Below are 27,698 nucleotides of genomic sequence, written 5' to 3' on the forward strand. Positions count from 1 at the left end.
TGGTGCTTCACAATCCTAACACCCCATGACTTAACACAGGGATGTTTTCAGTATACAAGAGTTCGTTTTTATCTGAAATGGCTGTCGCTCAACCTAATTCTCATGGTCAAATAATTTGTTATATGTAGATATTTGTCATTAGAAAACGGTTTGCATTCTTTCATTTGCAGCACATACCATCACTGGCGACTGGTCATTAGGGGCACAGCCCCACCTGCTGTCACCAGAAAGAACTTTGCAAACAAATGATGTTATTATAAATTTTCGAATGTATGTCTGCTATAATTTATTATCTATGAATATGGCATCTTCATAAATTGCATTATATAATTTGTGTTAGGATTCTAGTTCATGTTTATCGGTCCCTGTCTTGCTGCTTCAGACTACGTTTTCCCAATTCGTGTCCACAGTGGGCCTATGGTGGCTGGTGTGAATGTTGCGCTAGCCCCTCTCTCATAATGCAATGTGCATTGTATGTGGAAAAATATGAATATGCATGCTCAGAGTGTTAGTGTATTCAATGTAGATCACACAAAATTGATGACAAGTGGGGCAGACAGCCCATAGTCCCACTAAAGCGGCATTTCATATTTCAAATTATGCTGCAGTGGGGCTACAACACTAGCTTGGAATTTACAGTCGGCAAAAAAAGAGGGGAGACTGTCTTAGCTAACGCCAGCTAACTTGAAAAAATTAACAAAGTGGATTTCATACTCGAGCACAGGTTTGAAACCCTTTATTTGGAGGAGAAACTGGAATTAAAGCGCCTCAGAGCCCACCAGCCATGGAATATAGTTGTAGCCCAGTCTAAAAAAGTTTCATTTTAGACAAATAAATATGCAAATAAATAGAGATGAATAAATCACTTTAAAATGTTTAAAAAGTATTCTATTAAAACCAGTTAAGTGAAATTTAATACAGTTCATAGTGAAATTAAAATATGCTATAGGCAGATGAATAAATCTTTGTCATTGTGTTGGTGAAATTCATTGCAATTCAAGTAGTTTGTTTGCTGTACACATAAGAGTAGCGTGTTTATTGCACAACCTAGCCCCAGAGAGCCTAAAGCTGTCCATCTTGACATTTTGTTAATTGCGCTGGTTGTTACCAACTTGCCAGCCAATTGGAAAGGTGGGGGGGGCGGGATGTAGAGGAGACCCCGCAGAGTAAAGCCACGGGCTAGTCAGACGACAAACAGGAGCTGTGTGAAGATTGTACACGCTGTTGAAGACTGTTTATGTTCATCACTTCGGTGGATGTAGAGTTTTACCAAGGGTAACGGACATAATAGCAACCTGCAGAAGGTAAATAACCTCTGTGTATGTATTTTTGTATTGCTTCAAAATGATGTATTAGATTATGTAAAAGACTAATGCTAATCGCGATTAGCGCATTAGCACGCTAGTTATATTAGCACATATTTCACTGTAGTAGTAGCTGTTACTGTTTGTTGCTAGTATGTGTTAAAGCCTCTGGAAACGTGGTTTGAAATCATAAAAATACATATATGATATCAAAGTTGAGTGTGTCATTAAGCATCCACAAAAATCTGAATGAAAATAAACATTCATAACTATTTGAAAACCTAACTCAAGAACAGCTTATTTGGCTGCTCAAACCATATCTCAGGACTGTGTAGGCGTGTCCAGATCATGTTTGATTGACAGCTCACTTTCAGCTCAAGTACCACTTTATTTTCTATTCATACACTAAAACGTTTCAAATCAAATCGTATCAAATGGACCCTACTTGGTTAGAAAGCTTGACTAATCAACTAACTAGCAAAACAGGTTAGACCCAAAACTGTGTTTTTATTTAACTATACCTCCCAGAGTATGATGCTAATCGTTTTAGCATTCTCCATTCACGTACATGAAACGGTTAGCATAGCTTGAACGTTTTGCTAGGAACTACTAAATCTATCAAATGGACCCTACTTGGTTGAAAGCTTGAATAATCCACTAACTAACAAACTAGGTTAGACCACCTGAAACTGTGTTTTAGCACCTTTCATTCACTTGCATGAAAGAGTTAGCATTAGCATTGCTATGCTACACTTTTGAGCTACTTATCCACTCTGTGATTAAAACAGATTTGGATGGTGTACCCAAGTCTGCTAGTTAGCTTAACACAGTAACTTTCAAAACACATCAGGCTAATTTGAATTTTCATTCCAGCTAAAAGCAAAGAAAAGTGCAGTGCACTGTTTTCTCATGGGAGAGATGAGAGTAAGTGTTGTGAAGTCAGCTTGGCCAGATAGCCACGTCAATCAGTTTTCTCTTAAATATAGTTGGGCAGATATTTATTATGTAATAAATTCCCTAGCTTAGCCCCACCCAACTGCAACCCAGTAACAAGGGAAGGGAGAGAGACTTTCTAAAGAATTACATAAGCTATGTCAAAGGCTATGTTCTCATACTTTTTAGGTGTTTATTATATGCACATTAGATCCCAAATTACATAATTAATAGCCAATTATGGATTTGCCTTTCCAGGGGCTTTAATGTCAATTAGTTAAAAGCTCACTTGGCGGGAGAAGTAAAGGAGCTTTAGGACGAGTTAAGTGACTGAGAAAAACTGTCATGTAACGTTACGTCTAATAGAGGACCAGAAAACACTCCTTGGACTCTATGGAAGAGTTGATGTCTCCCACTCAGCTATCACTTCGTCTGGACTTTTGTTGCCTGCCAGCCTGTAACAGCCACCCCTCGTCAGGCATCGCCCCGTTCCCATCCTTCGCCCATGTTTCAACTCAGGGATTTGTGAGTAACAATTACCAGTGCATGCGCTATTTTATTTGGTAGCTTGCATTTGCGAGTGAAGCAGCCATTTGTTTCAGGTCACTACGCTCCCAAGCAACGACTCAGGCCTGCGACATTTTGTTTTAGTTTAAAGGTGAAAGTGAAGGTGACTATTGTAACGTCACCTTCCTAAAATAATGGCCCAAGTCATTTTTTAACAAAAATGATTTCTTTGCCTGATTCATCTCCTCATGATGCTGGCCACCTCTGGTAAAATCGCCTACATCCTCAGTTGAACAGATCATGTGATTCTACCCCTGTAGTATAATGGCCTATGTCAAGACAGTGACTTAGGCGGTTTTATTTTGCCTAAGTCAAAAGACAATGTGACTTCGGCAATTTTCCAAGCTTTTCAAGATGGCGGCTGTGTCAAGAAGAACAAAAATCTACCCGTCTCCTATTGGTAAGTAATGAGGTTTACTATAATATAGGTTAGGCTATAAATACTGCATAGTTACTTAGTCTTTTTATTCAGTCTTTTTCGCCAGCATTATAGTGAGCAAAATAGCTAAGTCCACGAAGCTAGCATTTAGGAAAGAGTGGAAAGTGATTGGCTTTCTGTTAACTCTTTTCTGTCTTTTCAAACAATATTTCATCTACAGTTTTTGTCTCATTTTGTCCACATTACATGATCTAATTAAGAAAGATTTGAATACCGTATTGTAATCTAACAGCTAGAAATTATGTGTATAACTAAACAAATTACAAAGGATTCTCTTTACTTCTGTGTTTTTATTTAATGAAAATCTCACTTTAACATAATATTAGTAATCATAACATCATTTGACTGGTATTATAGTATGCCTGTTGTGCAGTGTCTAAAGGCAGCTTGTGCACCGCTCGGGGTGCATGCACACCACTTTGGGAATCCCTGATGTAGCTTAATACAAGTGACCACAAGGCAATGAATGTTTTTCAGATTGATTACACATTTGTGACGGTTCACCTCAAAGGTTGAAATATTTTTCCTTTTTGGTAGGAGATGCACTCAACAATTCTGACACCCATCAGGCCCCATCCACTGAAAATGACAATGAGACCGTCTTTGAAGAGATGAAACAGCATACCAGGCCAAGACTCTGTTTCAGCAAAACTCTGTTTCAGATGGAGCAGACAATACTTTAAACATTAAGCATTACACACTGGCTGAACAATGACACCATTGCCCATGACGAACAAGCGGCAGCACTGCCGTCTAAATCTGGACCTAAGAGTGGCAAGCATGCAAAGCTTGAAACTGATGTCAAGGATTTCCTTAAGGACTGGTTGAGGGACCTGCCCACTGTTGATTCACACTACTGCAGAAGCACAGAGACGTACAAAGACAAGAAGCTCCTTCACCCAGGCACAACCATCTCCCAACTACATCAGGAATATCGACAGGCAACTGCAACTGCTGGAGTGACGGCCGTTGGAATACAATATTTCACAGATGTGTTCCATGTAGAGAACTATTCCATATTCATTCCGCGAAAAGATCAGTGTGATGTTTGTGTTTCATTCAAGCATGGGAATATCAGTAAGGCCGAATATGATGCACATGACCCTAAGTAACGACCTAGCAATAGAGATGATTTCTAGTCCCTGCTGAGTTAGCCAGCCAACTTGAGCTAATGCTTTCTAGAGATCGTGGGATTTCCCAAACTGAGTAAATACCACACATATAAACACAAAACTGCTTTGCTAGCTCAAGCTTGTTGTAACTAAGATATCCGCTGAAAACATTTTTTTTCCATGGACAAATTTAGCTACTACGTCTGCAAACTTCACCGACATTTTTAAGCTATTAGTGCCGTGTCACCAACTCAGCGGCACAGCTGATGGAGGATGCCGGAGTGGGAGCTGAGATATGGCTAAGTTTTGCTGTGTATGGGGGTGCGGCGTTACGATAAATAGTGGAGAAGTGTTCGGGTTTTGTGTGTGAGGGTGTGCGTGTGTAACTAGTCTCACAGTCTCAGAGTTCAATCCGGTAAAGGGTCCATTTTGTTTTCTCCACAACTCCTAATCAGTTCAGTTTAATCCAGTTTCACAAACGTAAAAGAAAGACAACTCAAAACTCTGCTCTGGGTTTTCACCGCAGATTCCCCCACAAAACAAAACAAACCAAAGACACTAGCAAAGCAACACAACACATAAAATAAAGCCATCAGAAATGTCAGGTCGGACCAATGTGTTAAATTATATAGCTTCAAATGTTGCAGTTATGGCTGAAAATGACAACAGAAAAAAACAAGTTTGCCAAGTTCTCCGCAATTCAAATCAACCACATCTAACCAGAAATGACTGTTGTTGTGAGCGTGACGTCATGGTCTGTAGTTCTAATGAATGGCGGGGTAATATTTTTAGTGATGAGGCTTTTTTCATCCGACCACCGCTAGGTGTGCTGTCACGCTGATTTGAGCACGTTCTAAATATCTAGTTGACCAATCAGATTGCTTGGTCGGAACTACATGTTGTATAATTTAGGCTTGTGAAAGTGGTAATGTAACTTAGCACTGGGGTGACACCAAAGAGGTGATATAGGCTTAGTAAATGGGCCACTGCTGTGAGGAAGAACATAAGTCCATGAGATACATGGATGGTGGGTCTGGCATGTCACAAGGGCTCACTGGGCGTACTGGGACTTCGCTATTGCTGTGTTTTTTCCTCCCCTTGCTCATGGAGGTAAATGTCTATGGCCTTAACACAGGCAGGGAGAGGGGAGTGTTGTTTGGGTCCTTGAAGCAGGAGCTAGCAGAGTGCGAGCAAGATGATTTTTTAGTGGTGGTGGGGGGGGGATTTTAACTGCACTATTGATCCTTCAATGGACAGGAGCGAGGGGGAGCCACATCAGGCTTCAGAAGGAGTGTTAAGGGACATTATAGCCAGGACCTAGTGGATGCTTGGATGATAAAACATCCAGACAAAAAACAGTTCACCTGGTTGAAAGTGGCAGAAGGCAGAGTCAGTGCAACCCGTCTAGGTCGTCTGTATAACCATGGCTGTCACAATAACAGGCTAGTGAAGGCCAGCATACTACCAGTGAATTATTCAGACCACCACTTAGTTCAGGTGTATGTTTCCATCGCATCAGGTACACGGCAGTCACCGTATTGGAAGTTTAATGTCAGGCTATTGCAGGATGCCTCGTTTTGTTTAAGGTTTGAAGAGTTTTGGTTGGAGTGGAGAGAGATGAAGCAGGACTTTGATTCCCTGAGTTTGTGGTGGGATGTTGGCAAAGCCCACATTAGGCATTTTTGTCAGCAATTTAGTGCTTTCTCTTCTAGGAAGGCTCAAAAAGTTATCCAGAGTCTGGAGTGTAGCATAAAGGCACTGGAGGACCAGCTTATGACACAAAACATGATGGGGCTGCAGCAGAGTTTATCAGATTTGCGTAGGGAGTTGGGAGTTTGTCACCAGGAAAAGGCAAACGGTGCACTTGTAAGGTCCAGGTTTTCTATGTTGGGGGAAATGGATGCACCTACTTCCTTCTTTTTTGGGTAGGAGAGGAAACAGGGGAAAGATAAACAAATGCATAGTGTACGTTTAGCTGATGGGCAGATGACATCAGTGGTGTGTGAAATGCGGGAGGGGGCCGCTAATTTTTTTTACAAAGATTTGTATGCTGCAGGTGTGTGTGAGGGGTTAAAATGTTGTATACTGGGGCCTCATGTTTGGTTAAAGTAGCAGGGAGTCCCAGCGTCCCAGTAGAAGTAGGGCGAGGGATCCGTCAGGGGTGCTGTATACTTTAGCTTTTGAGCCTCTGCTCGCTCTTGTGCGTAATAAATTACAGGGGGTGGGGGTAGTAGAGCTGGGGGGGGGCAAAGATTACTGTACCATGCTGATATCTGCTGGGGGGATACAGCACGGGCACTGCTGAGGAGGGCTGGTGGTTGGGGGCTGGACTGACAGCTTTTCCTGATGAGTCAGAAGGGCCTGAATCTAATAGGACTCACCACCTTCTACACCTCGGTTCTAAGAGCTTGGCGTCTGCTCTGGCCTACACGGGAAGGTTTGGAGGCAGGAGTGTGGGTATGGGAGAAGCCCATTTTCAACAAACCGCTCATTCCGGTTGAGGCTGTCCAGCCTGAGAACCTAAGGAGCTGCACTATGAAGGCAGGCATCAGAACAGTGGACCATCTGAGACAGGCGGAAGGTGCAGGGTGGAAGACACCTCAGCAATTAGCCATGGAGGCCAGCATCACATCATTAAGACTCATGGCACGACTGAGGGGAGATGTCCTAAGGTCACTGCTGAGGGAAGTGCGGGGGTTTTCTCAAGGAAGGCAGGAGGAAGGTGGGGGGGCTGTTGTCCTTTGCTACTCTGAGCCTGGGGAGTTTGGAGGGTGTGAAGGGGAAGGCGTTGTACACAGCTGCAGTGAGGGTCAGGAATTTTAGAGCTTTGCAGGATGTCAGGGAGCATCAGTGGCAGGATGCTCTGAGAGGGCAGAATATGGCAAAGTTTAGGTGGAGGGTGCTTTACAAGCTCCTGATAACAAAAAGATCAGGGAATAGAAAAACAGATAAAAATGTGAGGAATGGCTGCTCTTTCTGTAATTCACCTGAGACTGTTGGACATGTGTTCACTGGTGGGATGTTGGTCTATTTTAGGCTTTTGACCATTGGGTAGGAGCTGTATGTGGTGTTGTAAGTGCTTCTGTTTTTATTAAAGGACATCAAAAGTGTCTCTCTCTCGCTCACTCACACACACACACTCTCTCTCTCACTTACTCACTCGCTCACTCACACACACACACTCTCTCTCTCACTTACTCACTCGCTCACTCACACACACTCTCTCTCTCTCACTTACTCGCTCACTCACTCACCCACACACTCTCTCTCTCTTCCTCTGTATATGTGTACGAGACCTGCTAGAAGCCACTTTGTTATTAGAAGTGTTTTGTGGAGCCATGTATGGACCCATGACGTGTTAAAAAAACACATCAGTAGCAAGAGCGAGTACTGTAGTTTTCCTGGTATGTAGCCTGTTGAAGTAGTTGGTGCCCCACCAATTTTTTACATATAAAAATGCCACTGCATACCATCACCAGTTTTTTGGTTTTGTTTTTCTTTTTTGGTTTTTTCTGTTTTCCAAGAAGACATGAATGCTTTTAGTCCAGTTTAGAACATGAGGTAGTGGTGCACTTCAGCCTCTTGTGGCCGAAATGAGTATTACAACAACAAACACAAACGTTATCCTAATTAATAAATGAATAAAGAAATAACTGCCGTAGTTTTTTTTTTTTAACTTGTTTTCACAGATTAAAAAAAGTAACTTGATCGTGACAAAACTTTTTTTTTCACCTGGCAAAACTTTTTTTCCCACCTGTTTAACATGTTCTTAAGTCATAAACACAGAAGAGAAAACAATTTAGATCAGACTTAGAAAATGGATCACCAGATTTTTTTTTTTCTCACTTGCAGTGTGTTGAATGCTATATAAAAAAAGCTGTTCCTTCTGCTCTTGCTCCTTCACCTCTATGGAGCTGTTTCCCTATATTTATTCAAGAGTGTGGTATATCAATTTGAGAGCATTTTGTAATTTGTCTCTCAAAACCCTGCCCTCGCTCTCAAATAGCCTCTGCTTGTGCTTAGATTTGCTCTGTTTCTGCTCAAATTGTGTGCTTGCACTCAAATATAATGTTGCTTGCACAGATTTCTTGCGCTCCAGCTTCAGCTCTTCTCCTCGCACTCAGGCTGCTTCTGCGCACTCGTGAAACTTCTGCTCTCGGATTTCTCCTCTGCTCTTGGATTTTTTGTGCATCAGCTAGTTTTGTTCAATTTCTTCAAGAGGATCCCTGATTAACTTTCACACTGCTTCGTAGATATAGATTTAATTGGCTTGCAAGCTGCTTTGCGTATTTTCCTCACTAACATCGGCATTAGCAGCAGTCCGGATGGAGGAGCTGCTAACCAGCCAATTTTTCACATAAAAAACTGTTCAAGCGACTATCTCACCTTCTCGCACGGGCATAACCATAGAAACGTTTATGATGAAGGTGACATCGTTTTCTCCTCCAGCACACCAACAGGCGGGCACTGTGCCATGCGGCTACTATACTACTGTATGCAGCTACTGTAGTAAAAATCATGGGTGTTGGTGTATAAATGAACCGTCCTTTTATTCCAAAAGTCATAAATAATGCAAGGGAAGTACACTTTGTAAAGCCCTGGAGGGCGGGAGTGGATGAACCCAGTTAAAGAGTACCCGCTCATACGGGGCGCTCTAAGAAGAAAAGCGAACAAGCTCGCAAGGAGGCAGGGATCATTTCATTGGTCAACACTAAACCTGCCCTTCTATTGGTTGGGGGATTTTGACAGGGTTGTTGCACAAAAAATCCAAGAGCAGAGGAGAAATCTGAGAATTTCACGAACACCTCCTCATCTTTATGACCTGGACCAAATTAAGTTTACAAGCTGCTTTATGTCATAAAAAAGAAAAGCAGCCGCTCCAGCAGAATGAAAACCTAAGCAAATATGATGAGAATGTGATTCTGGTGTGTGTGCTTTCAGTTGTCAAATATATTTCTTCTTGATAGAGATGTCTTTGATTAAATATTTCCACTGTTAGGCAGCTCATCTGTCACTGTATATGAACAACATTATTATTTTTTCTTTTTTTGTGGGAAAAACATAACTGGGGAGGCCTGGAAAGTCCCTGGAATTCCCTGCTCACATTCTGAGTTTAAGTGGAAGTCATGAAACAATACAAGAAGAGCAACGAAAGTTAAAGAAGACACATGCACAGTTACAGCATTTCCTCCCAAAGCCTGAAGCTGTTTATACAGGCCCCTTCTAAGCAAACATTCATCTACAATCTGCCTGCACTCAGGGACCAACACAATATGGGAGAGAGGTTTGTGAAACACACTTTTTTCACTAAAAAGTCTGAGTCTTTACAGAAATTTAAAAAATATATACAGTACTGTGCAAAAGTTTTAGGCACCCTAGATGTTTAGATTCTTATCCATTATGCAATACCATCAGGGAGGTGTCTGATTGTTCATCAGACACCTGCCTGATGGTTCATGATTTGTTCATGACATGACAATGACCCCAAGCATACAGCTAGAGTCATAAGGAACTATTTTCAGCAACAAGAAGAATGATGAGTCCTGCACAGATGGCATGGTTTGGACCCCACAGAGACCTGATCTCAACATCATGGAGTCAATCTGGGATTTCATGAAGGAGCACCTGAGATGGCCTAAATAATAAATCCACAGAAGAACATTCTTTCTCCAGGATGGTTACAGCAACCTGCCTGCAAGTTACCATGAAAAACTGTTAAAGTGAACCGAGGAGAACTGCTGCCGTTTTAAAGGCAAAGCTGCTCACAGCAAATATTCATGTCATTTAGGTTTCTGCTGTTTACTCAACTTTGTAAGAAGTTAATTGTTAAATTAAAACAATGTATAGCAATATTTTTGTGAGCATTCTCACTTTACTTTTAGTGCCTAAAACCTTTACACAGTACTGTGTATACTGTGATAGACAAAGTGGTCTTAACCCCTCTTTTTATTAGTAGATCATGTTGAGAAGTCTGACTCAACTCAAAGCTGAACACACTTTTTTCTGGTCTCTGCCACCTAAATGATTGCCATGTTGAATTGTGTTTAAGCTCAGCGAGGAGCTGCAGCAGAACAGGGATTTCCTCTGAACTTAAGCTATTAATTAAAGTGTGATTACACAGTTATATATACCAATGTAATGTAGCCACCATAACAAAAAACAAATTTGCTCAGTTTATCGATATAACAAGAAAACTGTTATGTTATAATGAGAAAAGTTATCTCAAATAACAAGAAAAACAAGTCATCATAACAGGATGCTCTTAAAAATAGGATGTGCATGAACATTTGAATGACTTGTTCAAGTCTTACTTATTCTGCTCTTACTAAGCAAACAGGATGTGGTTGTTATTGGTAGGCAGACACTCTGTGTCTCTATCGGAGACATTTCTCCCAATAAAAGCAACTAATATTATGAAAAGACTTCCATAAAAAACTTTCATTACAACGAGAAAAGTATTTCTTAATGTGAAGACATATTTTACTAAGGGTGGCAGTTCCATAATTATAAATTACATTTTAATTAAGGTCACGGGTGGAAAACTGTGAAGCAGTCCTTTTTACAATACAGAGTCAATCTACAAATACTGTAACCACAGGAGAATTAAGAATATTTTTTATACTGACATGAGATACATGATTATAAAGTAAAAAAACTCCTGAACAGGTCACCAATCTTTTGGGCCCAGTAAACACAACACCTGAATTTTAATCTGTATCTTGAAATAACAAGACCAAGACTCTACAGACGTGCTATCAGCTCTGTGACACTACACTTAAATCTGGTGTTACATGATAACACTGTCATGCTAACATGCTCACCGTGACAATGTTAATAAGCTTATGTTTAGCTTTCATAAACCAAGGTATTGGGAAAATAAGAAATCTGACCTGATGGTGGTGCTAGAGGAAAAGTCAGGAGATCAGGCATCTTTATGATTCATCGTCTGGACACCATGAAATTTTGTAGCAATCCATTCATTACTTGTTGAGACATTTCACTAAAAACCAAAAATGTCAACCTCATGGTGATGCCAGAGGAAAAGCACTTTGTGTTTGGTGCTAATTAGCAAATACTACCATGCAAACACACTAAACTACCTGTTAAATATCAGCATGTTAGCATTGATATTGTGAGCATGTTAGTATGCTGACGTTATCTCTCTGAGAACTTTCCTCTGCTTGTTCCAGTTTTTGTGCTAAGCTAGGCTAAACAGATCGTCAAGAAGAATAGCACCTCAAATGAACCTTAAATATCAGTCTTTGAATCATGTTAATTGTCTTCTTTCATTCCTGTATTTTTATTTGCAGTGATGATAAGTTTCATTGCATGGAATCCTTCTGAAGTCATTACACTTATAAATCTCTTTCCTACAGTAATACTGAGACCAACATGGCCCAGTGGATTGATAACCTTACTGTGCCTGAGGCGGAAGGTCGACTGGGCCTCTCAGCACCAGTTGATGGTAGAAAGTATGAGAGCAGAGATTTGGAGAGAGCTAGTCACTATCCCATTGGTCACCCTGAGTCTGACAAAGTCGTCATTTAAGTGTCGGTCAACATGGGGAGAGTGATCACCATCAATTATCAGGGCCACCCACGTCAGAAGAACTGGCACAACCCCAGATACGGAGAGGTGTACGTCACTTCCTGTGTATCTCCAAGTTGTGGAATGGTGCCGAGTGGTTTGGAGGAGGATTGTGTCTGGGATCCCAAGTGAATCGAAATTATTGGTACCATCCATATATATATATATATATTTTTTTTTTTTTTTTTGAGATATTCACCTCTGAAACATCCTCTGCCATCCAAATACAATGTAGGTGAAAATATTTGTTTGTGGTGCATGGAGCATTAAAAACACATTTGGAAATACATAAAAGCAACGTGCCTTTACAGAAACAGTTACTCTAAATAATCCACCTCATTGTGAGTTTTCACAATTAGTGCCTACTATTAATTTTGAGGTAACACATAAAAAAAATATCTTGGAATAATATAAAAAAAGAGTACCATAAACGCTTGATTATCTAAAGATAAATTCATTTAAGTAACAGTATTTATCCCTGGTAGGGAAATTAAAATGACATAGCCATAAGAATTTAACAGCAGGGTCTTGTGTCACATTATGTGGCTATTATACCAAAAGGTCGACATAACATATCCACTACTGTTGCTGTAGGAAAGCTGAAGTTGGCTGGGCAAAGTCACCTCCTGGAGCAAAAAATTAAAAATAGTGGTGGAAATTTAAGATGAATTCAAACAGAGCAAGTTGTCTTTCAGAGATTTATTGCAATATCCAGAATACAGAAAGCAGAGATCATTAAGTCTTAAAATAAGCTTTTGACTATAAGGCAGTATAACATAAGACCAAACTATAACATAAAGGTATAAGTATTCATTACAGTTATCAAGTGTTGTGCTAAACTATGTCTATGTCCCCGTTTTTTTTTTGTTTTTTTTTACTATGTCTAAACTTATTGATAGATGGATTCAAATTGTCTATTCCATATTGCTGTAATTATTTCCTGTAATATGCTGTCTGGAGAATGCCACTTTTCTAGCCCCTAGAAGATTTTTAGGCAATTCTCCTTCACATTCCCTGGCAAATTATATAACTTTTAAAAATGTTTATATGTGAAAATAAAGAAATGAAAGGAAATGAAACAAACATGAATGTGGTATAAACATGAAAGTTACCAACAATGAACAGATAAAATTGCTATATATATGCACCATGTACCTTTTTTTTTACTATTTAACTAACAAGCATTAAATGTGTATCCAAAGCCTGATATATCTTATTCCCGTGCTGTAGATCTCCGTTGTTGTCCAAAAACTATTAAAAATATGTGCAACTTAAATAATTCTTCATTTTACACCCATATTATACCCTTCATTTAGACTGAAAGTAGTTAGCATCCAGAATCTCTAAAAAAAAGAAAAAAAAGGTGATAACCATAACCAAATTATAGAAGTGTGTCCAACCTGAACAACACAAGTCATGTTTTATTGTTGGAATAGAGTATAGAAGTGAACTGGTAGTGTTGTTTTAATGCAGCTTTAAGCCTATATTGTCTCTCATGTTTACATTCATTTGTACCCTTCACATCATGTAAACCTATTTAGAGGTAAAGGTAGGTTCCTATAAGGTGAGGTGGAGGAACACAGAGAAGACAAGAAGATGGAAGAAGAGAGTAGGTGAGCCCCCGCTGGAGGCTGGAGATAAGAAATCTCCCACAGTCTGAGCCAGGAAGCTCTGATAGCGGCTCAGTTTGGTGAAGACCATCACCGGATCTGCTCGCATTTGACTGGCGGTGTTTTTGTTGACTGACAACACGGCTGCCTGGTACCAAGAGTTGTCTACTTGACACATCAACGGACCCCCAGAATCACCCTGAACAACCAGAAAAGACAAGACAAGTTCAAGTCCAACACGTAGCTTCAAAAATAACTGGAGTGGACATTCAGTCACAGCATTTCATGAAACTGCAAAAAAATAATATTTGCCTCTGTTTTTCTTGCTGCAAATCTGTCTTGGTGAAATCAGCAAACATAAGATCAGTATCACAATATAATTTTTAAAGTTAATTTATGCTGTTTACAGGACAGAGCTAGGCTAGCTGTTCCCCCTGTTTCCAGTGTTTGTGCTAAGCTAGGCTAACCGTATGCTGCATGTAGCTTCATATTTACTGTACAGACATGAGAGTAATGTTGATCTCATTAAAATCTCAGCAAGAAAGTGAGGCATTTTTCCAGAAATGTCAAACTGTTTCCTTCAAAATATTTTTTAGGTGTTAAGTTATTTCTGCACTGCTTGTGACAACAGTGATATGAATGATATGAATATTTTTCAAATATAAATGAAAAATTCATATATTAAAAAAAAGGAAATTCAGATAAGCCATTTCATTTCCATTTTGAACACTGCATAAGCTTCCCTCTAGTGCCACCTTTAGACCAAAATTTAAACTATTAAGAACTGAAACAATTAGTCAATTAATCAATCAGGTGATTAATGAATCTCTCTGAGTCATTTTTCAGAAAAAATGCCCAAAATTCCAGCTTCTTAAATGAAACTTGAAAAAGTTTGAGACTTAAGCTCTACTATTGAACTGTGTAACGTTACTGTGAACAAGGAGACATCATGTCTGTTTCGCTCCCCTCTGGTTATTTTCGTGGGAAATACAGAGTGAAACAGACACACTGACATAACATCAAACACTGTGTTGAGGCAGGTGACAGTGATGCGTTCACTGACCACTCCGTCGGCTTGGCCCTTCTGATATTGGTCCCCCCATGGGCCAATCTTCTGTTTATGGAAGGTTTGGCTGCAGAGGGAGCCGAATCTGAGTACCACTGCTTACTGGATGCTGCCCCTAAGCTGGCCGCCTGCCCGCCCTCTGACACATTTTTATAAGGAATAGCATCACAGCTGCGCATTAACGGAGTAGATGGATAAAAAAAACTGAGACTGGGTTCTTCACTCCAGTTCTGCTGTGTTTCTCGTCTGTTCTTAGGCATCACAGAGATGAATCTATCCTACTAAGAGGAGATAGATGCTCTTTCGTAGGAGATGCAGGACTCGATCTGATTCATCAAATACCTTCATGAAATAGAGAGACATACTGTACCAACAAATGGTATATATTGATCTGTCATTATTCACCTGCTCCAGTGTAAAAGATCCAGTACAAATGTTGTCACTGGTTGCTGCGGTCCCACAGTTTACCACGGAGGTCTGGAACTCCTGCAGAGCTTGTTCATCTAGAGTTGGGGAAAAATAAGAAAATTGGAAAATGATGACACGAAACAACCAGATTTACCAGCGTGCAATGTCTGAAGTGTTTTACATGATAAAGAGAGCTAACATTGTGTCTGTCTATATGTGAAGGACTCACCCCCTCCACGCCCAGAGTTCCAGCCAGCAGCCCAGCATTTAGAGCCCACAGTGAAGGTCTTTCCATTGTCCAGACAGATGGGCTGGATGTACTTGGACAGGGTGGGCCGGGCTGCCAGATGCAGCACTGCCACATTAGACCCGGTCAGGGTGCTTAGGGTGATTTTTTCCACTTTCAGTTTCACCTCAAAGGAGTTGACTCCATTCTGTTTCAAACGACCCAAGACCACAGTCCATTCAGATGCTGTAGGTGAACTGTTGGAGGAAAAATCAACTCAATTAGGACTGAGAAGAACTTTAAAACCAACAATGTGTTAGTCCGTCTGTCAATATTTTCTAACTTGATATATAAGGCTCACCTTGAGAAGCAGTTGGCGTTGCTCAGCACTGAGTCCGCAGCCACTAGAGTCCCACCACACACATGCTTTCCATTCTTCTGAAGGCTCGCCATCCACGGCCACATGCCAGCAGTCGCCACCGAGCTTCCTCCCGAAATACGTGAATTCATTGGGGCGCTACCACAGACAGCTGGAGAGAAAAGCAAAAGGCAGACAATGAAAGATTTTTTTAAAACGATCACAGAAAATATATCCATCATTATAAAAATTAAACATCCTTCAAGCCCACAGACCTTTATTTTAAATTCTAGCATCTAAACATTTCCAAAGATACCAAACATGTTAGGATGACTACTGTGAAAATTTGTACAAAATGATGCACAAACATCTGGGATATTTCTGTTCTGTTAGAATAGTGCCACCATAAAAAGCATGGAGCCTTTGTTTTGAGTATTTCCCTCAGTGTAAAGATCATTTATCCTCAATGAAGACGCAGAATAGATCTGAAACTGTCACGCAATGTGGAAAAATGTCTGATCTCAAAGCTTTCAAATTTAAGGTTAAAAATCTGTCAGATCCGTTCACAAAGCCTGGACGTGACAGTTACTCACGCTTGGTGGCAGAACAGGTGACACTGAGGTCACTGTCAGTCCCAGTGGACTTGAAGGTGACGAAGCCTGGCTGGCTGCCGGTAACTTGACTTTTGATCCAGGACTCATACTTGGACACTCTGCTGTAGACTCCTGGGAATTTAGGCAGTGCACAACCTTTTCCAAAGCTCACGACTCCAGCCTGGACCCAGACATTTCCTGTCTTTGACACCATTGGACCGCCAAAGTCCCCCTTTGAGGAGAAAAACATTCAGGAGTGGGTCAGGAGAAAGAGACATTGTAGGAGGGGAAATCTGAGGGAAGCACAGGTGGTAAAATGATCACCTGACAGAAGTCCTTCCCCCCAGCACGTAACCCGGCGCAGATCATGTTGTCTGTGATTTTGCCCGCTCCATAATCACAGTTACACTGTTTGTTCCCCACAACAGGCACCTCCACCTCCATTAGTTTTTGTGGGGAAGGAAGTGGTTCTAAAGAGACACAAAATCAGTTAAACAAACAGCACATATGGTGGAGTAAGGACTCATATCACATCTTTTATCCACTAGTTTTCAGCAGAAACAAGTAGTGAACTCAACACTGACATATCATCAGCTTTTAAGTTGATATGTTTGCTTATTTCCACATCCAGCAGTTATGGAGCAACGTTATCATTCATTTGGAGTTGTGTTTCTGTCCACCTGGTGAGGTAAGTCCAATGTTCACTCTCTTTTAACTCTGTTTCTAATCTCTACCAACTCCTGAGGGAAATATCTGGCTCCTAAGTTACTAAGTGCTCCACTATGTTCACCAGCTACTCTGCAGCTAACTGTGTCTATTTGCCATTTGCTGCTGAGCAGGTAGTGTACAGTGGCTTTTTGGAGCTTTTTCTCTGAAAACAGCTGCCTACTGCAGCCGAAATGACGCTATGACAGCACTAAGAATGAACCAAAATAGTAAACTTGTAGCCAGATAGCTAAACAATGAGCTGAAACCAAAGCTCCATAAAGCTGAGAGGAGCCAGTCGTAGTCCAGTATGCAACTTACAAAAGTGTGATGTGGAAACTTGAAGCCTCCAGTGCACATACAGTAAGCATGTACCTTACAGTGAAGTAGGAGACATCTTGTGTCCAGCAGGAAAACTTTTGAAAAGAAAATAATTGCATATTCATAGATTCTATGTTTTAAGGTGAGGGAGAAGAAGATGTCATTTCAAGACTGTCTACCAAGGTAAATGATCGTTTCATGGAAAAATCATGTCAAATACATATTATTCAAAGCTGATTATTGTTATATCTTCTAAAACATGTCTGGAAGGGATCTTTGAAGTTACTGATATCAATCAACCTGTCTGTCTCATTATAATCATAATGTTTTTGGTGACCTCTGACCTTTACTCTTGTGCCACAAATTTAAAATTTTATTTCAAAATCTAATAAAGTCTAGGCGGCAGTGTACAATGAAATTTACTGAGCACATTAATGCTCCTCTGATACATCATCGTCGTCATCATCAGAACTTTAATATTATAATACTTTTGTAATGTGGGGTGTGATAGTATTGTCATATGCAGATTGTGATAAAAATATTAATACAAACTGCAAGTTACAGGAAGGTTTTGCCGCTCACAGAGATACATTTATGAATCTGAGAAAATGCCGCTCTTGCCACCATTGTAGTGGCGCTATCTGTGAAAATAAATGAATAAATAAATAAAGTTGCTATATGACCCACTTCCAGATCCGATCTCGCCCCAGCCAGTGATCCAGGTGTTAACGCCATTGTTGAAAGTGCTGTCTGAGGCTGCCAGGCACACTGGCAGAATGTAGTCATTGAAAGTAACCGGTGAGGAGAGCTTCAGGAGGGCGATGTCGTTGTCCTTAGACGCAGAGTTGTACTTGGGATGTTTGATGATCTTAGTGACATCTCGAGACTCCTCATTGGAGTTGGTCCCCTCTTGATTCTGGCGACCGAGGACCACAGTCAAACCCGTTGTGCTGGTGCTGAAGATCAAATAAGAAATAAAACAGTGCAAAGACATGAGAAGCAGAACTGCAGTCGAGACCACTTCAGTCAAGCAGATGCAAATCCATTTAAGACCATGTCGCAACAAGGAGATAAAATTCCCACAAGTTAGAAATTTATATCCTCAAATTAAAATAAATCTCAATTGTCCTACCCTCGAATTACACAAAATGAATAATTTGTACATGTGGCCCATGTTCTTTGCACCAGTTGCCAGAAGACAAGCTGATTTTCCAAAAGACATCTGCAGTATCAGTGAAGTTTTTTTTTGTTTGTTTGTTTTTTTTTACAGCAAAATAATCTTATCGCAGTACACTTTGTTATGGAGCCCCTAAAGTCCCAAAAGGTGGTATTCTTTATCTTGTGCACACAAGAAAATAATTTTTTCCAACATGATATTAATCTTTGCACACAAGATGAAAAAATTCCACCTTTTGGGACTTTAGGGGCTCCGTTAAAAACATAGCAAATTGACTATTCAAATAAAGCAATGAACGCCGCCATGTTTCTAACATACTTGAGAAATCAACAAATTATTAAAAGCTATATATTCAACTTACCTCCATGGTCTTCAAAGCATAGGCATATTATGCCTTTACTGTACGGATATTAACCTGTTCCCACAAGATAATCAATTTGTACTCACAAGATAATATATTGTGTGCACAAGATAAAAAAATTATCACCTTTTGGGACTTTAGGGGTTCTGTAGTATGTCTACGACAAATAATAGAACATTGTGTTTAACAGCCAAAGCATGAGGTTTATCCCTGAATCTCAGTCCAAGATTGTACTAAAATTGTAAATGTAAATAAATGTAAATTGTATTAAACTGTTTTAACTCCACAGGTAGAGGGAACAAAGACAAATGGAATTAAGATGATATTGCTATTAATTTGAGGGCAGTATTTAATCATTAATGGACACAACTTGTTAGTTGTAGGGGACAAATAAACAAATAAGTTAAGGTGCATATTATTTAAAATACATAATTTAGCAGAAAAATGTGTCTATTTTCAGTTAAGTAAGGTATTGAACTCTGTATTTTAAATTAGTTTTTTTCCAAGAAACAAAAATGTAACCAAACCAAACCCTAAAATGCAGCTCAAACTCTTGGTAGAGTGCCCTTTTTGTCATTTAGAGCAGTCAGTCCTATCCTTTTTGGCTGGTGACCCCTCAAAATGAAGCGTTGTCTGCTTGCAACCCTTAATTCAACCAAAGATGAAGAAAATGACGAAGTAAAACTCCTCAGAATTTCACAAGAAAAAGCTAGAAAAAAGGTATCTAAATTTGAGCAGCAGAACATAATTTTTCTTCTTTCCTGAACTGTTAATCAGGACGGGAAAGAGAGACCCTTCAAGACCCCTTAGATTCATCCAGCGACCCCTTGGAGGGGTCTCAACCATGGCATGTTGTTTTCCATCACAACTCTAGTCTAACTGCTCACCTTGAGAAGCAGTTAGCAGCCGTCAGCACCCATTCTTTGTTAATGAGGGATCCTCCACAGATGTGTTTCTTAGTTTTTTGCACACTGGCCTGCCAGGGCCAGTTACCTGCAGGGGCCGCCTGTCCTCCAACAATCCTGGTGTTGAGCTTAGGCTGACCACACACTACAGAGAGACAGACGATAAAAACACAGAGTGAGCAATGCTGGGCCCTCCCTGAATTACCACTGTGGTTTCTGTTTGCAGGATTATAACCTTCAACTGTGGGTTAAAGATTATGATCCTGGGAGTCTGCTGGGAGGCTCTCAAGATAACAAGAGGTGAAACTACAATCTCATTTCAATATTAATCTCGGTGTTTCTTTATTTCTACTTATTCTCCTAAAGGACAGGTTCACAAATTTTCAAGTGTGTCTTAAACCAACAGTCAGGAGCCCAAATGTGTGAAACCTGTTTTTCTTGCTGTAATTATTCCTCCTGTTAATACTGACAATTAGAAGATCCCTTCATAATGCTCTTACAATGGAAGTGATGGAGGACAAAATCCACAGTCCTCCTTCTGTGCAAAAATGTATTTAAAAGTTTATCTGAAGCTAATATGAAGCTTCAGCGTCCAAATGAGTCAAATCAAGTAGATATCTTTCAACGTTACAGTCTTTTTAGTACCAAAGTCCCTCTTTTTGTTACTATACTTCCACCGCAGCACAACAGGGAAACACAGTCCGAGGAAACACAAAGAGGGAATTTAATGCTAAAAGGCAAAAGGCAGACAATGATAGATTATTTAAGAAAGACTGCAGAAGATGATCCATCATTTTAAACATTAAACATCCTTCAAATTCACAGAACTTTATTTTTAATTCTAGTAGAGATCCAAAAAAAGATACCAAACATGTCAAGCTGACTTTTGGGAAAATTTGTACAAAATGATGCACAAACATCTGGAATATTTCTGTTCTGTTAGAATAGTGCAGCCATAAAAAGCATGGAGCCTTTGGTTTGAATATTTCCTTCAGTGTAAAGATCATTTATCCTCAATGAAGAGGCGGAACAAGCTGATACAGAATAGATCTGAAACTGTCACGCAGTGTGGAAAAATGTGTAATCTCAAAGCTTTCAAATTTCAGGTTAAAAATCAGTTAGATACTTCGCAAAGCATGGTCATCATGACAGAAAAACACATGACTGTAGTTAACAGACATGAATTACCCTTAGAGAGGTCCGTGGACGTGAATTTGATGAAGCCTGGCTGGCTGCCGGTAACTTGACTTTTGATCCAGGACTCATACTTGGACACTCTGGCAGAGACTCCTGGAAGTTTAGGATTTGGACAATCTTTTCCAAAGTTCATGACTCCAGCCTGGACCCAGTGACTTTCTGTCTTTAACACCATCGGACCCCCAATGTCCCCCTTTGAAGAGAGAAAAATTCAGGAGTGAGTCAGGAGAAAGAATCTTTGCAGGAGGGGAAATCTGATGGAAGCACAGGTGGTAAAATGATCACCTCACAGAAGCCCTTCTTTTCAGCACTTAACCCGGCGCAGATCATGTTGTCTGTGATGTCTGTGCCTGTAACTTCCTTTTTACACTGTTCGTTCCCCACAACAGGCACCTTCAGCTCCATTAGTGTTGTTTGGGGCTGAGGTTCTAAAGACACACAAAATCAGTTTAATAAATAACACAAATGGTGAAATAAGGACCAGCAGTTATGGAGCAACATTATCATTCATTTGGAGTCGTGTTTCTGTCCACCTGGTGAATATAAGTCCAATATTCACTCTCTTTTAGCTCTGTTTTTGCTCTCTACCAACTCCTGAGAGAAATATCTTGCTCTTTAGCTGCTAAATGCTCCACTATGTTCACCAGCTAGTCTACAGCTAACTGTGTCTGTTTGCTGTTTGGTGCTGAGCAGGTAGTGTACAGTGGCTTTTTACAGCTTTTTCTCTGAAAACAATTCTTTGCTGCAGCCCAAAACGATGCTATGAGAGCGCTGAGAGTGAACCAAAACAGTAAAGTTGCAGCCGGACAGATAATCAATGAGCTGAAACTCACTATAAAGCTCCATAAAGCTGAGGGGAGCCAGTTGTTGTCCAGTTGCAACTTACACAAGTGTGATGTGGAAACTTGAAGCCTCCAGTGCACAAACAGTATGAATGTACCTTACAGTGAAGTAGGAGACATCTTGTGTCCAGGAGAAAAACTTTTGAAAAGAAAAGTATTTGCATAGTGATAGATTCTGTATTTTACAGTGAGGGAGGAGGAGATGTCATTTCAAGACGTTCTCACAAGGTAAATATACTTTTTGTGGGAAAACCATGTTAAACACATATTATTCAAAGCTGATTATTGTTATATCTTCTAAAACATGTCTGGAAGGGATCTTTAAGGTTACTGATGTCAGTCAACCTGTCTGTCTGTCTCATCATAATGTTTCTGGTGACCTTCGACCTTTCCTCTTGTGCCACAATCACGCCAAAATTTCAAATTTTATTTCAGAACCTAGTAAAGTTTAGCCAGCTGTTTACAATGAAATTTACTGAGCACATCAGTGGAGGCTGGTCCATAGAGGCAGAGGAGGTTGCTCCTCCTCTATTTTTTGAGAGGCAAGAGGGAGATCAAAATATAAAAAAGAATATTTGGTTGAAATAAACCATTAACAAATCTCAGTATTATTCATAAAATATTTTTTCTCTCTTCTTTGGAAAAAATCCATTATTGAAATTCTGATTAAAATGCTTCAACAGTGAAACCTGCAGGGCAGGAGGAGAAAGAGCAGTGTGTGTGAAGTGGTGGTGGGGAGCAGAGGAGGACGGGCTCCTGCTATCCTCTGCAGGGCGGGATCTCCTACATCAATTTAATGTACTTCACTTTTTTTCATGCTAATCTATGATTGGCCAAGACACATAAAATGACGCTCCAAGGCAGGACGTCCTCCCTAACCAATCAACAACCAGGATGCAATATTGACATCGTGATGGTCCAATGATAGTTTCCAGATTTCATCTTCACTTCTCTACCACTGTAACCAGTGCCGCCTCTGACTGTAATGTACGTGAATGTGACAAACTGGTAAGAGAAGGAGACGGGTAAGATATAGATAAATTACACTTCACTTCTTAATGGAGCAGTAGATAGCTGCTTCCGTTAGCTGCCAGGGAGGCTGGAGAGAGAAGCAACCAGAGAAACAACCAGGGGAGTTAGCTTGTTTTTCATTGTTGCTAATGATATCAGACTGGTTAACCAGCAACTACAAAGTTCTGTTAACTAACAAACAAGATGACAAACAGCTACAAATGGATGTTATGGCATGAATACTTCATCTCCATGAAAGAAAGAAGAAGACGTCAGATAATGTGAGTCAGATACAGCTTCTCTCTCTCTGTCTCTTTGGTTGCTAATTTCATCTCTGATGGTTAAATGTCTCTCTGTGTAGCTGTTGTGTGAATTTATCTCCTTAAGAAGAATGCAGCAGAGATATATATACAATGTGCAGTAGGTAGTTTGCTTGTTGAAGTTACAGTGAGCTGTCTGGACTCACTCATTCATGTGGAATTGATCCCGGTTTTAATTGAGTGGTTGTTCAGTCACCTGTTGATGTTGTGTGATTAGTGAATGAGTGTGCAGGAGGTCTGGCTGCTTGTTGTGACAGTTTCTTCAATTGGTTTTTAAGCTGAGTCTATATTGAGTAATAAGCTTAAAGTAACTAGAATAATAAGTGTTAACATGTCAGCTTTGTAGACTATATTTTGTATGTGGTGCACATAGATGAAAGTGTGTAAGTCATGTATTTGATACATGCATTAATACTTTCTGACGTGAACCTACAAATTTAGATCTGTGAATGTTTTTAGTGTTCAGTCTTTCTTGTATTCAGCACTGATCTGTTCCTGTATCACATTATAAACTTTGTGGTACTTTATATATTTCTGTGTACTAAGAAAATACATAGGAAACATGTAAATCATGTGATATCTTGTCTGTTTTTGATGAAAACATCAATCTGTTGTCACAACAGAACAATACTATACATTTGAATTTCACTTTGTTGGTAAAATCACACATCTGAACCAGTCCACGGCTAAAATGAGCTCTTCTTTGTTTAGAAACAATATGTATATGCTAAATGTATTTAAATAAGCAGCCTTTACACCACTCTGGGGTTTTTGTCTTTAAAAGCAAGTTGTTTTATTGGCATATAAAATTGCCCCCCACCCCTCCGATTTCATTGTTGGGACAATGATATAGTTTGATGCGGTTTGTTGTAAGATTCCATGTTGGTTTTCCTCCTGTCCTCCCCAATTTTTTGAGTCACCAGCTGCCACTGAAGCACATTAATGCTCCTCTGATACATGAACCCTTTTGATTTTAATGATCTTTCATCTGACGTCATCATCAGAACTTTAATACTATAATACTTTTGTAAAGTGGGGTGTGATAGTATTGTCATATGCAGATTGTGATAAAAATATTAATACAAACTGCAAGTTACAGGTAGTTTTTCTCGCTCATTGAGATGCTTTATGAATCTGAGAAAATGCCGCTCTTGCCACCATTGTAGTGGTGCTATCTGTGAAAATAAATCAATAAATAAATAAAGTTGCTATATGACTTACTCTTGCTCCAGCCGGTGATCCAGGTGTTCAAGCCGTTGCTGAAAGTGCTGTCTGAGGCTGCCAGGCACACTGGCTGAATGTAGTCATTGAAAGTAACTGTTGATTTGAGCTCCAGGAGGGCGATGTCGTTGTCCTTAGACGCAGAGTTGTACTTGGAATGTTTGATGATATTAGAGACCTCTCTAGACACCTTATTGGTGTCAGTACTCCCTTGAGTCTGGAGACCGAGGACCACAGTCAAACCCGTTGTGCTGGTGCTGAGGATCAAAAGAGAAATAAAAAAGTGCAAAGACATGAGAAGCAGAACTGCAGTCGAGACCACTTCAGTCAAGCAGATGCAAATCCATTTAAGACCATGTTGCAACAAGGAGATATAATTCCCACAAGTTAGAAATTTATATTCTCAAATTAAAATCAATCTCAATTTACTGAGTCCTACCCTCAAATTACACAAAATGAATAATTTGTACATGTGGCCCATGTTCTTTGCACCAGTTGCCAGAAGACAAGCTGATTTTCCAAAAGACATCTGCAGTATCATCAAAGTTTTTGTTTTGTTTTGGGTTTTTTTACAGCAAAATAATCTTTTATCGCAGTATATACTGTATGTCAGAGAAAAATAACACAACATTGTGTTTAACAGCCAAAACATGAGGTTTATCCCTGAATCTCAGTCCAAGATTGTACTAAAAATTGTAAATTTTATTAAACTGTTTTAACACCACAGGTAGAGGGAATATAGACAAATGGAATTAAGATGATATTGCTATTAATTTGAGGGCAGTATTTAATCATTAATGGACACAACTTGTTAGTTGTAGGGGACAAATAAACAAATAAGTTAAGGTGCATATTATTTAAAATACATGATTTAGCAGAAAAATGTGTCTATTTTCAGTTAAGTAAGGTATTGAACTCTGTATTATAAATTAGTTTTTTTCCAAGAAACAAAAATTTAACCAAACCAAACCCTAAAATGCAGCTCAAACTCTTGGTAGAGTGCCCCTTTTGTCATTTAGAGCAGTCAGTCCTATCCTTTTTGGCTGGTGACCCCTCAAAATGAAGCGTTGTCTGCTTGCAACCCTTAATTCAACCAAAGATGAAGAAACTTATGAAGTAAAACTCCTCAGAATTTCACAAGAAAAAGCTAGAAAAAAGGTATCTAAATTTGAGCAGCAGAACATAATTTTTCTTCTTTCCTGAACTGTTAATCAGGACGGGAAAGAGAGACCCTTCAAGACCCCTTAGATTCATCCTGCGACCCCTTGGAGGGGTCTCAACCATGGCATGTTGTTTTCCATCACAGCTCTAGTCTAACTGCTCACCCAGCACATTTAGCAGACGTCAGCACCCATTTCTTGTTAATGAGGGATCCTCCGCAGGTGTGGACGTTATTCTTTTGCACACTGGCCTGCCAGGGCCAGTTACCTGCAGGGGCCGCCTGTCCTCCAACAATCCTGGTGTTGCGATCAGCCTTACCGCACTCTACAGAGAGACGGAAGATAAAAACACAGAGTGAGCAATGCTCGGCCCTCCCTGAATTACCACTGTGGTTTCTGTTTGCTTTATTATAACCTTCAACTGTGGGTTAAAGATTATGATCCTGGGAGTCTGCTGGGAGGCTCTCAAGATAACAAGAGGTGAAACTATAATCTCATTTCAATATTAATCTCGGTGTTTCTTTACTTCTACTTATTCTCCTAAAGGACAGGTTCACAAATTTTCAAGTGTGTCTTAAACCAACAGTCAGGAGCCCAAATGAACAGTGAAACCTGTTTTTCTTGCTGTAATTATTCCTCCTGTTCATACTGACAATTAGAAGATCCCTTCATAATGCTCTTACAATGGAAGTGATGGAGGACAAAATCCACAGTCCTCCTTCTGTGCAAAAATGTATTTAAAAGTTTATCTGAAGCTAATATGAAGCTTCAGCGTCCAAATGAGTCAAATCAAGTAGATATCTTTCAACGTTACAGTCTTTTTAGTACCAAAGTCCCTCTTTTTGTTACTATACTTCCACCGCAGCACAACAGGGAAACACTGTCCGAGGAAACACAAAGAGGGAATTTAATGCTAAAAGGCAAAAGGCAGACAATGATAGATTATTTAAGAAAGACTGCAGAAGATGATCCATCATTTTAAACATTAAACATCCTTCAAATCCACAGAACTTTATTTTTAATTCTAGCAGAGATCCAAAAAAGGATACCAAACATGTCAAGCTGACTTGGGGAAAATTTGTACAAAAGGATGCACAAACATCTGGAATATTTCTGTTCTGTTAGAATAGTGCAGCCATAAAAAGCATGGAGCCTTTGGTTTGAATATTTCTCTCAGTGTAAAGATCATTTATCCTCAATGAAGAGGCGGAACAAGCTGATACAGAATAGATCTGAAACTGTCACGCAGTGTGGAAAAATGTGTAATCTCAAAGCTTTCAAATTTCAGGTTAAAAATCTGTTAGATACTTCGCAAAGCATGGTCATCATGACAGAAAAAACACATGACTGTAGTTAACAGACATGAATTACCCTTAGAGAGGTCAGTGGACGTGAATTTGATGAAGCCTGGCTGGCTGCCGGTAATGTGACTTTTGATCCAGGACTCATACTTGGACACTCTGGCAGAGACTCCTGGAAGTTTAGAAGTTGAACAATCTTTTCTAAAGGTCATGACTCCAGCCTGGACCCAGTGACTTTCTGGACTTCCTGTCTTTAACACCATCGGACCCCCAAAGTCCCCCTTTGAAGAGAGAAAAATTCAGGAGTGGGTCAGGAGAAAGAATCTTTGCAGGAGGGGAAATCTGATGGAAGCACAGGTGGTAAAATGATCACCTCACAGAAGCCCTTCTTTTCACCCTTTAACCCGGCGCAGATCATGTTGTCTGTGATGTCTGTGGGTGTAAGTTCCTTTTTACACTGTTCGTTCCCCACAACAGGCACCTTCAGCTCCATTAGTTTTTTTGAGGCTTCAGAGCCTAAAGAGACACAAAATCAGTTTAATAAATAACACAAATGGTGAAATAAGGACCAGCAGTTATGGAGCAACATTATCATTCATTTGGAGTCGTGTTTCTGTCCACCTGGTGAATATAAGTCCAATATTCACTCTCTTTTAGCTCTGTTTTTGCTCTCTACCAACTCCTGAGAGAAATATCTTGCTCTTTAGCTGCTAAATGCTCCACTATGTTCACCAGCTAGTCTACAGCTAACTGTGTCTGTTTGCTGTTTGGTGCTGAGCAGGTAGTGTACAGTGGCTTTTTACAGCTTTTTCTCTGAAAACAATTCTTTGCTGCAGCCCAAAACGATGCTATGAGAGCGCTGAGAGTGAACCAAAACAGTAAAGTTGCAGCCGGACAGATAATCAATGAGCTGAAACTCACTATAAAGCTCCATAAAGCTGAGGGGAGCCAGTTGTTGTCCAGTTGCAACTTAC

At 40.0% G+C, this 27,698-nt stretch overlaps 3 protein-coding genes and 1 long non-coding RNA gene across 4 annotated transcripts in view; 1 reads left to right on the plus strand and 3 right to left on the minus strand.

Annotated features, from left to right (window-relative positions):
- Positions 1–27,698, minus strand: part of LOC122966769 (serine protease 27-like) — a 61,179-nt gene that overhangs the window by 19,337 nt on the left and 14,144 nt on the right. The gene's annotated exons all lie outside the window — the stretch shown is intronic.
- Positions 1,055–12,091, plus strand: LOC122966784. Its single transcript, XR_006398456.1, has 4 exons — positions 1,055–1,304; positions 2,604–2,762; positions 9,429–9,639; positions 11,732–12,091. It is a non-coding gene; the product is annotated as an uncharacterized LOC122966784 (long non-coding RNA).
- On the minus strand, positions 12,126–18,300 carry LOC122966757 (serine protease 27-like). The gene is made up of 7 exons (XM_044331082.1): positions 17,917–18,300; positions 16,528–16,673; positions 16,204–16,435; positions 15,614–15,782; positions 15,256–15,509; positions 15,024–15,121; positions 12,126–13,751 (listed from the first exon to the last, which is right to left on the minus strand). The coding sequence occupies exons 1-7, from the start codon at positions 18,221–18,223 to the stop codon at positions 13,500–13,502; spliced, it is 1,458 nt and encodes a 485-aa protein (XP_044187017.1). The 5' UTR covers positions 18,224–18,300; the 3' UTR covers positions 12,126–13,499.
- LOC122966764 (chymotrypsinogen A-like) lies at positions 20,737–27,305 on the minus strand. Its single transcript, XM_044331089.1, has 6 exons — positions 27,098–27,305; positions 26,795–27,005; positions 25,589–25,748; positions 24,264–24,520; positions 21,155–21,297; positions 20,737–21,062 (listed from the first exon to the last, which is right to left on the minus strand). Exons 1-6 carry the CDS (start codon positions 27,215–27,217, stop codon positions 20,787–20,789), a joined length of 1,167 nt encoding a protein of 388 aa, XP_044187024.1. The 5' UTR covers positions 27,218–27,305; the 3' UTR covers positions 20,737–20,786.

The sequence above is a fragment of the Thunnus albacares genome, chromosome 17, assembly GCF_914725855.1.
Source record: "Thunnus albacares chromosome 17, fThuAlb1.1, whole genome shotgun sequence".
NCBI classification, from domain to species: Eukaryota; Metazoa; Chordata; class Actinopteri; order Scombriformes; family Scombridae; genus Thunnus; species Thunnus albacares.

What these genes read in the sequence shown, in the direction of transcription:
- LOC122966757 (XM_044331082.1), bottom strand. Translation starts at nt 18,223, where the DNA reads ATGTCTTTGCACTGTTTTATTTCTTATTTGATCTTCAGCACCAGCACA. An exon ending in GAACTCTGGGCGTGGAGGGG is followed by an intron (nt 15,122 to 15,255) that starts GTGAGTCCTTCA and finishes CCCCAACTCTAG; the next exon opens with ATGAACAAGCTCTGCAGGAG. An exon ending in GATCTTTTACACTGGAGCAG is followed by an intron (nt 13,752 to 15,023) that starts GTGAATAATGAC and finishes CTGGTTGTTCAG; the next exon opens with GGTGATTCTGGGGGTCCGTT.
- LOC122966764 (XM_044331089.1), bottom strand. Translation starts at nt 27,217, where the DNA reads ATGGAGCTGAAGGTGCCTGTTGTGGGGAACGAACAGTGTAAAAAGGAA. An exon ending in ACGTCTGCTAAATGTGCTGG is followed by an intron (nt 24,521 to 25,588) that starts GTGAGCAGTTAG and finishes TTTGATCCTCAG; the next exon opens with CACCAGCACAACGGGTTTGA. An exon ending in GATCACCGGCTGGAGCAAGA is followed by an intron (nt 21,298 to 24,263) that starts GTAAGTCATATA and finishes GTGTGTCTTTAG; the next exon opens with AACCTCAGCCCCAAACAACA.